The sequence below is a fragment of the Suricata suricatta genome, chromosome 7, assembly GCF_006229205.1.
Source record: "Suricata suricatta isolate VVHF042 chromosome 7, meerkat_22Aug2017_6uvM2_HiC, whole genome shotgun sequence".
NCBI classification, from domain to species: Eukaryota; Metazoa; Chordata; class Mammalia; order Carnivora; family Herpestidae; genus Suricata; species Suricata suricatta.
In genome coordinates, this window is record NC_043706.1 from 135,286,521 (window position 1) to 135,298,724 (window position 12,204).

General features: G+C 41.9%; 1 protein-coding gene across 7 annotated transcripts in view; it reads left to right on the top strand.

Annotated features, from left to right (window-relative positions):
- ARID1B (AT-rich interaction domain 1B) overlaps positions 1-12,204 on the top strand; it is a 385,639-nt gene that overhangs the window by 70,451 nt on the left and 302,984 nt on the right. For all 7 annotated transcript variants that reach the window (XM_029944117.1, XM_029944118.1, XM_029944119.1 and 4 more), the window contains exon 2: positions 10,153-10,290. In XM_029944117.1, coding sequence (XP_029799977.1) covers positions 10,153-10,290 — 138 coding nt within the window. The remainder of the gene's footprint in view (positions 1-10,152; positions 10,291-12,204) is intronic.

The window sequence follows — 12,204 nt, forward strand, 5'->3', positions numbered from 1 at the left end:
ATGGACGAAATAGCATTGGTCTTACGTTGGTGATTACTCAGACTGTGGGTTTTAATACTGTTCTTTCTACTCTCGGATGTGTTTAACATTTTATATCATGAGCTAAATTTGTGGGAAAAAAATGATCTTTTGATAATTTAAAAATAAGCTAAAGGAGAGGGTTACATCAGCCTAGATAATGTTGGTTAATTTTCAGGCTATAAAACAGCCGCGTTTGTGGCCTGGAAGTTATCTGTTAGGAACAAGGCTTAGACAAAAACGGAAGTGCGCTCCATAGCAACGTGAGCTGTGTAACGGGCTTGTTTGTGTGGTTGGTCACCAAGCCTGTTCTCCTGTGTGAGACACCGCTTGAGCCCTGAGTGCTTTGCCAACTCCTCCTTCAACTCGGGGTCCTCTTTCTTCTCTTGCTTTCTTACTCAGGGGGGCTGGACAGAACTTGAAGGACCTTAGCTTGAGTGTACTGTGCATACAGTGAGCACTCCGCACACATTTGTTGATTGTTTCTTGTTTTTCAAGCATGAAGGAGTAATTTCAGGAAATTGTGGAGGTTTATTGTTTTGTCTCTTTTCCTCAGACAGGCCTAAGAACAAGATTTATTTTTCTTTTTAAAATAAAGTAAGAAAAAAAGGGACCTAAATTGGTTAGAAGTCTCAATTGGGGACTTAGCTTAAGGGATTGTAGATTATGGAGCCAGTGGTAGGATCTTGACCTTGTAAACTTTATTTATTACCTTCTAGCACATTCTTTTTGACTGGACATGTTGACATAATAAAATTTCCTCATGCAGTTGGTTCAACCACACATCGGCTCAACAACTGAATTCCTTGCTGTAGGGAATTTTCAGTCTGACTCTTATGCATGAAATACAGTGTTTGATCTTTCTGTGAAATCGGAAGCCAGCAGAATTTGCCACAGTAATGACTAAAATGTAACTTGTGAGCTTATGATTTTTCCTATGCTCTTTCCCTTCCCATTTTGTGGAATTTACCTGGAGGGGCTCAAGCCTTTGATGGAAAACAAACAAGCAAAAATTAAGGAGCTTTCTGCTGTTAAAGGCAAATTGTTATAAGACACTCTTTTGATAACTCTTAAATAGATGACAATAAATAATCCCACAATTGCATTTTGTTCTAGATTTGTGAAAAACACGGAGTTGGTTTAAGAAATGATAGATAACATTTTGGTGTTTATTCCTTTAAGGTATAAATTCTTTACTCAGATAACTACACAAACACGGATTTTTCATTTTAAAAATAGCCTTTCATTATGTATACTATTTTGTGCCCTGCTACCCCTTCAATCCCACCTTGATAACCATTCTTTCTGTTAAATACATCTCATCTCCAGTGAGGTTCATTAATAGGCTGATATGTTCTGGGCGCCTGGGTGGCTCAGTCGGTGAAGCGTGGACTTCGGATCAGGTCATGACCTAATGGCTCATGGGTTCCAACCCTGTGTTGAGCCCAGCTCAGAGCCTAGAGCCTACTCTGGACTGTTGTCCCTCTCTCTCTGCCCTTCTCCTGCTCACACTCACTCTCTTGCTCGCTTGCTCTGTCTCTCTCTCTCTCTCTCTCTCTCTCTCTCTCTCAAAAATAAATAAACATTAACAAGAATTATGGGTTCCTGGTTGACTCAGTCAGTTAAGCGTCTGACTTCAGCTCAGGTCACGATCTCACAGTTCTTGAGTTCCAGCCCAGCATCAGGCTCTGTGCTGACAGCTCGGAGCCTGGAGCCTGCTTCGGATTCTGTGTCTTCTCTCTCTGCCCCTCCCCCACTTGTGCTCTGACTCTCTCTCTCAAAATAATAAACATTTTAAAAAATTAAGATAAATAAGCTGATATATTTTCGAATTCTGCCCGAGACCCCCAACCAATCTCTGTTGTTGGACATTTGACATTGAGGCTATTCCCCTATTTTCAGTGGGGTTGCTATCGGAGCCTGACACAGGGCTCAAACCTACGAACTGTGAGATTATGACCTGAGCCAAAGTCAGACGCTCAACTGACTGAGCCACCTAGGTGCCCCTCAAAGTATATTCTTAAAAGTAGAATCCTGGGTTGCAGGATATTGCTTCTGTACGTATTGTAACTTGCCCTAAATATTTGAATTTATATGCCCACCATGATTATTTCAGTATTCTCCATTGCTGTGTACTATTTCAGATTATGTAAAATGAAAATATGAAAACTCCTTGTTAAGTGTCTAAAACAGTCATTGTCAATAGGAAATTTACATGTAGGCCTAAATAAGGCAGTGATGGTTTAACATAAATGTGTTATAAAATGTGAAGTCAAAACTTTAGACACATTGGTTGTTAAGTATGTATACATATTCTGCTAGTGACTTTTAAAGGCATAACTGGCATACAATAAAATGCTCTGGTCTTAAGTGTGCCGTTTGATGACTTTTGACACATACGTACATCCATGAAACTACCACCCCAATTAAGATACAAAATATGTTTGTTACTCCCACAAAGTCCTTCATGCCTCTTTTTAACCACTCACTATGTTCCACAACCAGTGTTATGATCTGTCTAATAACAGATATTCAGTTTGTGTGGTTTTGAATTTCACATGAACAGGTAATACTGTGTGTTGAATGTGTATACACTTAATGTAGTTCTGGAGGGAACTGTAGATACCAAACCAGACTATACTTTGTAGAACAAAAGGATCGGAGGCTGATGTGAAAATCATATTAAGGACAGTAGGTCTTTCAAAAGAATGAGTTAGACCCTTAACTTACACTGTATACAAAAAATTAACTCAAAATGGATCACAGACCTAAATAAGAGCTAAAAGCCACAGAACCCTTTTTGTTTTTCCTTAAAGTTTATTTATTTATTTTGAGAGAGAGAATTCCAGACAGGCCCTCTGCTGTCTGTACAGAGCCCGACATGCGCTTCCGTCTCATGAACCATGAGATCATGACCTGAGCCATAATCAAGCGTTGGATAAGCCACCCAGGTGCCCCAGAATCTGTAGAAGTTTTAGAGAAGGATGCCCAGGCTGGATTAGTTGGTGGAGCGTGTGACTCTGGATCTTCGGATTTTGAGTTCAAGCTCCCTGTTGGGCATAGATTACTTTAAAATATACATATAATAAATAATTTATTAATATTACAAATAATTACATGTAATATATGCAATGATAATTATATATAAGTATATGATAATTAATGTATATATAAATACATAATATTTCTCATACACATATATTATAACGAACATATATAATAATATATATTATAAGCAAATATTCATATTATCAGTGTTAACTTATACTATATGTAATAAATAACTTATATAAGCAATATTTATAAATATATATTTAAGTAATATACATATGTAATATGCATATATACACATATAAAATATATCTACATATGTATAAGTATATGCATATATATTAAAAAAATAAAATTCCTAGAAGAAATCATAGGGGAAAGCTTCATGACATTAGATATAGCAGTAATTTCATGAATGTGAAACCAATGCACAGGCAACAAAGGAAAAGACAGATAAATCGGACTACATCAAAATTTAAAACTTTGTGTACCAAAGGACACTAATCAAGAGAATGGGGACACCTGGGTGGCTCAGTTATTAAGGGGTCCAACTTGGCTCGGGTCATGATCTCACAGTTCATGAGTTTGAGCCCTGCATCTAGGTCTGCACTGGCAGTGTGGAGCCTGGACCAGGGATTCTCTCTTTCTCTCCCTCTTGCTCTACCCCTCTCCCACTTGCGTGTCCGCCCTCTTTCTTTCCCTCTCTCTCTCTCAAAATAAAGAAACTTAAAAAAAAAAAAAAGGGAATGAAAAGGCAACCAACACAATAGAATATTTGCAAATCCTAGGTCATAGAGGTGATTAACATCCAAAATATTTAATGCACTCCTACAATTCAACAACAAAAAACAACCCAATTAATAAATGGGCAAAGGACTTAAATACATTTTCCAAGTAAGATAAACAAATGGCCAGTAAGCATGCAGAAGGTGCTCAATGTCACTAATTAGGGAAATGACAAACACACAAGGAGTATGATACCATGTCATACCCATTAGGATGGCTATTCCCAAACAAACAGAAAACAGCAAATGCTGTCAAGGCTGTGGAGAAGTTGGAACACTTGTACACTGCTGGTGGGGATAAAAAGTGGTACCACCGCTGTGAAAACAGTATGGGAGCTCCTCCAAGAATTAAACATAGAACTTCCCTAGGATCCAGCAGTCCCGCTACTGGGTGTTTAGCCATAAATCCCTGAACAGATGTTCATATGTCCTTTCTTATGGCAGCATTGTTTAAGATCACCCAAAAGTAGAAACAACTGAAGTGCCCGTGATGGATGAGAAGATGAAATGATTTCCTTATATTAGCATGCCTGTGATAAATTTAGGATAATGTGAAGTATTTCTTTTGATCTTAAATTGTTTCCCTCCAAAAGGAAGGACAAAACTGATAATGTAAATAGATTCAGATAATCTAGAGGTGACAGCTCTGTAATAGAAACCAAAGTGTATTTTAGCAACATAACTTCCTAATCAAGGAGGATTCTAATATCTGTTCCACATGTTTTTGTGAGCTGTTGTGGAGGCAGAGCATTGCACGGGACCGTTGTGTAGCTCAAGGCAGGAAGCTCTTACATTTATGTGTCAGTGGTGTGTGATTTATAGTATGGGATTTATATACCTGTTCCAGGAGCTTCAGTCAATACATACTCATTGAGCTCTTTCAGTGGGCCAGGCCTTGTGAGTGCAGTGATGAACTAAACTGCCAGGACCCCATTTTTTATGGAATTTACATTCCATTGGGTGTGGCGGTATCCATGTTGTCAGATACATTTGAGAAATCCCAGATTTAAAGGTGGATGTGTCTCTTAACTTCTTAAGGATTTAACACCTTCTTTGTACGTTAGCTTCTACTTTCATGTTTACTTTTCAAACTTTTTTGATTAGAGGATTTATTTCTGTGAATTAACTTGCCAGATTAGTGCCCCATGTAGGTGCCATTAGGAAATGCTGGCATGAAGTCCTTCAGAGACATAGAGTCCTGTCAGAGATTTCCCAATCTGCAGGAAACGTAGAAGACCCTGGTGAAGTCTTTGGCCTAATCTTGCCCTGGGTGGAAGGCCTAGAGAGATGAGGGCGCCTGATTAGTAGCCAGGGACGGGTCTCTGGAGCAGAGATGTCGCGGGGCCTGTTTACATAAAGCACCTGACCGAGGCATTTTCCTCTCCTGGGGCCTCCTGCCTTGTGCGCTTGCTGGGTGGTCTCCACGCTTCTGCTTCTGGGGGGGGCGGATGAGGGAGAGGGTGAAGGTGAGCTCTTTATTTCAGAATTTAAATTTATGAAGTAATTTAGGCATACCGAAAAGTACAGAAACAAATATAACAGACACTTGTGTAACTGCAGCAAAATTGTTGGGTGCGTCTGCTCCATTTCTCCCTCTTTTTATATCGGAAAAAATGCAAGGCTGAGTGTCACACATCTGCATGCCTCTCCCCCTCCAGAGTGTCATCGATTTCCTTTTCAGTGCGTGCTGTGTGTATGTACATATATACACTCCCAAACAATAATTTTTGTGTGTGTATTAAAAATTTATACAAATGCTATTATATTGCATTCTTTTGTTGCTTTTTAAAAGAATTCAGTATTGTTTAGATTTGAACCATTCTGATATGTCGGCCTTACTACATCCTTTTTTAAAAAATTGAAATCGTACGGAATTCCATCCTGTGTCATTACCTACTGTGTTAGAGTTCGAGCGTGTCCACTTTCTGGCTTTGTAAACAGTATTGCATCGCATACCCTTCTTGGGACACATGTGCGTGTGTCACGGGCATGTATTTACGAGGGAGATTGCTGGGTCATAGGGTCAGTGCACCTTTATACCTGGCGAGGAAACTGTTGTCTACAACTCCTTTAAGAAGAAAACTGGAGAGAAGATAAACCTTGACTGTTTCTTCAATTTTGAAATATGAGCAGAGGGTTCATTCGGGATAAGGTAAAGTGAAAAATGGGGCCCGGAATTTCTGTACCTTTAACATGAAGCAGAGATAGGAAAGTTCGTATTCACGGGTTTATCAGCGTGGTTTCCTAAAATAAACACTTAAATGAATCATTTTCAGCTATCCTTCCTCTCCAGCAATGTAGGAAAGCATTCATATTTCCTTGAAAATTGGAATAAATTTTTTTGTTATTATGTATGCTCATGCTCCACCATGAGATCTTCTTTATTTAGAAATGAGTGAAGTAAATTCTTGTTTTTCTTGATTTTAAGTAACAGAAAAGCTCTGCTCTCAGGCATTTTCTGGAGATTTCCATGTAGTTTAGTTTAGTGATATTTTTATTCAAACCGTGATCCGGGCCCAGAGCGTCTGCCGGGTCTGTCATGACTTGGGGGGAAGCAGTCAGTGGCCTGAAGTTCGCCGGTTTGGCTGTGAGGTGAAGCTGCTCGCAGGCGTCTCGGGAGCTGGGTGCTGCTAGTGGATTCAGTTTTAGAAGATGTTCCTTCGTTAATTTTTGATGTAAATACTTGATTCAGTAATCACTGAACAACGTCCATTCACTCAGCAAACATGTACTGACTGGCAGGCCCCGCTCCCAGGAGGCATCGCAGGAGCGTGGGGCGTGATGTCTAGTGATGAGGACAGTAGTAGACACAGCGCACAGTTAGGGGGTTTGCTGACTAAGTCGGACCGTGGCCACCGTGTGACGTGGCGTTGGAAACGGCATGAGAAAGACCACTGGCTCTGTGCTGTGTAGCCGGGCCGGTCTGGGGAGGGTGGGTCTGAGCTGCACGTGCTTCGGGACCCGAGCTCTCAGCGCTTGGTTCCTGCTTCTCAGTAACGCTTGGTGACACTTCCCTTGCACCCAACATTCTGGTGACCCTCCTTCTCCTGAATGTCTTTGAGGACCAAGACGTAAGCAAGAAGACCCTCAGTAGCTAAAATCGATTTTACAGAATTTGAGGTGGTAACCGCTCCCTTGCTCCCCTCGTGGATGAGGCCCCTCGGCCTTCATGTTTTTAACCAGCGTCGCGCACTCCTCAGTCCTCAGCAGATTCCGCTGAGGATGGAGGTCCGTGGTGAGCGATGGCCGGGTGCCTCGGTGGCATGTAAGGCAGACGGTGGAGCGAGACCATAGTTACCCCGTGGGGTCTGTGCAGGCGGCTTTGGGCAGGGGCTCTGGGGCCTTCAGTGTATTATGGTTTAACCTGCTGATTTAGGTTTTATGATCGTGATTGTTTGGCTTAAGATGTCAGAAAAGCGCATGATAGATCTTTGAAAGTCAGGCATCTAAATTGATTAAAACAAGAACAATATTGATCATTAAAGAATTAGACTTTAGTTCCAGACAACTGACCTAATATATTTAGAAATTGACTTTTAAAAGAAAACTTAGGAAATAATTTCTGTCTTAGAGATAGCACTGCAACCTGCAGTTTAAGAAGTAATGGCATCTGTGTAGACTTCCAGGTGGGATTATTCTGTTGCTGGTTATAATATGAATCTGAATCGATAGAGCAAGTAGCCCTGTCTTGTAGCTAGAGATGTGAGACAGTTACCTTTATGTGATTGACCATATTCACACAAGTGAGGCGCAGTAGGACTTAGATTTGGGTTTGACACATTTCCCACCCAGAGATTCTGCAGCTAAACAGCGTTTAGTGTCTCTCCCCCAGCGTGGCTCCCGTGGAAGGACGGGAGACCGGGATCTGCTGACCGGCACCGGGACCCGGGTCTCACCGGCAGGCTGACTGCTGCGCTGTAAGTCGCCTCCCCCCCGGGCTCCCAAGGGGGAGCGGCCAGCTAGGGTGGTGCCAGGTGAATTAGGCCATGCATCTAAAAGTAGAGCAACTAGGTTTTAACTGTGGAAGACTGCTGTAAAGTCTCCCAAGCAGAAGTTTGGGGTGGTTTCTCCCCTGAGGTTGAACATTTGCCTGGAGTCCTGCCCCGCCTGCCTCGCTTGGCTCTCCTGCACCCTGACTTGCCGCCCAAGCTCTTGCGAGCTAGCATCGACGGCAGGGTCGGGTATGTTCCTGGCTGCTCCAGTGGTAGTCGCTGCCTATGGCATGTCCTGCTGTCCTGCTCAGAAAATAGAGCCCCGCTTCCCAAACAGCGCTTTCATGCTGTGGGTAAGGGTTTCCCTAAACCAGAAAGTCAACATATTAAAGTGCAATTCCCAGGGGAGATGCTGGCTGTGTTGATTGAGCTTTACAGTCGTTTTAACACTGGCAAAAGTGTTATCCTAACTGCTTCAAATCAAACTGCAAAGATGCTTGTGTGAAATCTAGTATTAGATATCAAATCAACATATGGGTGCCGAGCGGAAGGGGATGTGTTGTGGTGGTATACGATACTCTAGCATGTGGAGTTGTATTTTATGGAAATTCTTTGGCTTGGCTTATGGCAGGGACATACATTCATTATGAGATATCAAGCTGTAAAATAAATAAAAGCAAAGAATTCAACTGTGCAGTTAAATGGTTTTCAGTGCAAACTTGTCTGCTCAACTAACGTAGGGTCTGTGTGACGAGGCATTTGTGAGCCATCGTGGCCAAACGTTTGTGATCGTTGCTGACAGGCCTTGACGATAAGCTAGATCAGGTCAGAAAGAAAATGAACTTTAGCTTTTTGCATTTTTCTCCTTTCTCTTCAGCGTTGTATGTGTTACAAATTGCCGTGCTAATTGGTCTTAGAAGCAAAGTGTTGAATATTTTCCTCCTTTTACCATTGCTTCTTTTTCCTCATTCGGTATTTTACAGTGATTGCACGTTTAAATGTGTGTCTGCGACCGATCACTGAATCCTTAACAGTGTGGGCTCACGGGGTTTTAGTTCGTGGGGTTCTCACGTGGGCCGTGTTGTGTTATGAAGAGTGACGTGACCATCCTCGTCTCTAGAGTGCATTTTGCTATCCTGATCCCTTGTTTTTCTTTTCCTCCGCTGCTCTCTCTCCCAATTAGAGGGGAAAAAACTTAGAAGTATCCTTCATGGTGTATTACATGAAGAAGGACTTTCCTTTGAGCAAAGATTTTAAGGGCGTTTAGGTCCATGTAAGTTAGAGATGAGGAAGACTTATCTAGAACATTCTTGTCTATATCTCTGGCATTTGCAGGGTAAGCACATTCTGCTTTACACCATTACCTGTTGTCAAGCAGGAAAATACTATTCTATTAGATATGAATATCTTTCTTTCCCTCAGGAACTCATGTTGTTGGTTATATTGTGTTACATACATAGTACTGTCTTTTAAAAGGGTTTTATTTTATTGTAAAGTGGTGTAGTTTCTTTTTAGCAAAATCAGTAAATGCAGTTGCTCATGTAACTGGTACAGTATCTGCTGCTCTGTAGTTGGAATTTTTTGACCTTCGTTGAAACAAAAACACACCTTATACATATACCCAAGCCACAAGCATCCTACAGAATATTAGTAAGTGTGCTTGGAGTGTTAGAGTTCATTTTCATTTTGAGCCTGGCACGAGAATGGATTAACACAATGCTATCTTGACTTTCTTTTTTTTTTTTTAATTTTTTAATTTTTTAAATGTTTGTTTATTCTTGAGAGACAGAGCACAAGCAGGGGAAGGGCAGAGAGAGAGAGGGAGACACAGAATCCGAAGGAGGCCCCAGGCTCTGAGCTGTCAGCACAGAGCCCGACATGGGGCTCGAACCCACAAACCGTGAGATCATGATCTGAGCTGAATTGAATGCTTAACCGACTGAGCCACCCAGGCGCCCCATCTTGACTTTCTAATAGGCTGTTCTGTTTTTGTTTTTTTCATTAACAGACATTTGATTAGTTTCACCTGTACAGTCTACACCTCACCAACTCAGCAGAGGCTGACAGTTTTAAATGTCAGTATTAGATGTTTCCCCCACTGGATTTTTATGAGGTTATCAAGACTTGATATCTGATGAAATATTATTTTTTTAAAAACAGTCAAATTATCTTTTTACTTCCTTTCTACTATGTGACTAGAAGACAGTATGATGATTTATGTAATGGAGGGAAGATTAAAAACATTGAATTCAGTTGCTTGGCCACTCGCAGACCCCCCCCCCCACGTTGCCGCATCGAAACCGTATTTGACTGCCCTGAATTGCACATTTTGACTTTGTCGCGTGTTTTGCTTGTCTTGTCGCCAGATGCCGCCTCAGTACGGACAGCAAGGCGTGAGCGGTTACTGCCAGCAGGGCCAGCAGCCTTACTACAACCAGCAGCCGCAGCCCCCGCACCTGGGCGCGCAGGCGCAGTACCTGCCGCAGCAGCGGTACCAGCAGCAGGTGAGCGCGGGCCGCCGGGCTCTGACTGGCACCGACGGGCTCCGTCCCGCGCCGGAGAGCCTGTTTGGGGGCGGAGGGCGTAGTATTGAGAAAATGCAAAAGTACTCCGGATGTGAACCGAACTGGTCGTTTGCCTACGGACGCTCCAAAGTGTAGAGGGGGAAGTACAGTAGTTTTCTCGATCACTTAGTGGTGCCAGTTGGCACCTACATGGTATTCGCGTCTCGAGGTTGAGGGTGGGGGGCGTGTTTTAATGCTAAGTGCTGCTCCATCAAAACATCGTTGCCTGCGCAGTGGTACTCTCCTTAAAGCAGCTTATAAGCAGATCGTCACTTCAGTTACAACATAGGAAAATACTAGAGGGGATCATGCACTTTTAGAATATTAAGCAGTTTGTGGTTTAAATTAACCTCATTAAATACTCTTTTACATTATCGGGCTGTGTACTTCAGCTTCTGTGATTTGTAGAAAAATCATACATAGACATGCGGTCAAATAGTTCAGTCTCCTCTTGTTTTAGAGGCTGACACGGAGAGATAGAAAAAGGCACTTTGAGCTCAGGATTCTTACTCTGAATCCAGATAAATGTTTTGTAGCACTTGCAGTCACAAGCATCAGAATGTAACTTGCCATTTCATAGTTTCCTTCTTTCTCTTTCATGGGGTGGTGAGGGAAGGCAGCAACATTGATGATTCAGTTTTTTTTTAATTGTTTAATGTTTTTATTTATCATTGAGAGAGAGAGACAGCATGAGTGGGGGAGAAACAGACAGAGAGAGGGAGACAGAATGTGAAGTAGGCTCCAGGCTCCAAGATGTCTGCACAGAGCCCTCAGGGTCTGAACTCACAAACTGTGAGATCATGACCTGAGCCAAAGTTGGATGCTAACTAACTGAGCCGCTCAGGCGCCTCGATGGTTCAGTTTTTGAAGTGCTTCTTGTACATGTTGAAGAGATTGTTGACGCTAAACAAGGTAAAAAAAAAAAAATACATGGAGTTTGGGGCACCTGGGTGGCTCAGTCGGTTAAGCGGCCCACTGTTGATTTCGGTTCCGGTCATGATCTCACGCTTTGTGATCCTGGGCTCCAGAGTCTGGCTCTGCACTGACAGCACAGAGCCTGTGTGGGATTCTCTCTCCTTCGCTCTTCGCCTTTCCCCGCTCATGCTCTCATGTTCTTTCTCTAAAAATAAAATAAGCTTAAAGCAAGATACAAAACTTATTTCTTTTTATTTTTTAAGTTTATTTTGTTTATTTTAAGAGAGAGCATGCATGCCTGCATGCGGGGGAGGGGCAGAGAGAGAGAGAGGGAGGGAGAGAGAATCCCAAGCAAGCTCCACACCATCAGTGAAGAGCCCGACGAGGGACTTGAACTCATGAACCTTGAGATCATGACCTGAGCCGAAATCAAGAGTCAGATGCTTAACTGACTGAGCCACTCAGGTGACCTTGAAACTTAATTTTAATTCAGCTGGTTTCTTAAGTATTTTCTTGGGTTCTTTGGAGTCTTTTCCCATGTGACTTATATTTGAGAGTTTTAAAGACAGTTTATGAATTTAAACAAAACATGTTAAAACAACAGAGATTGAAGATTCTGTAGAATCTTGGTTTTTTTTTTTTTTGCAAATGTTTTCAAAATTCTGGTATTGTATAAAGGCATTTATGGAGGTAGGAATGGATATTATTTCAGTTACTTGGTCTAGTCTTTTATTAAGATGTGGGAAAATTAATCGTCCAATATCATTTCTTTTTTAATTGAGAGAGAATGGTGTCAGTTCATGATCTATAAAGTTCTAGGCTTTTCCAAGGGCTTTCAGCACCTTATTTAACTCCTTGGTAGACACAGGATGTTTTCTCATGCCATCAACATTTAAGAAGGACTGAATAGAGAGATTACATTAGTCATTTTACTTCGGT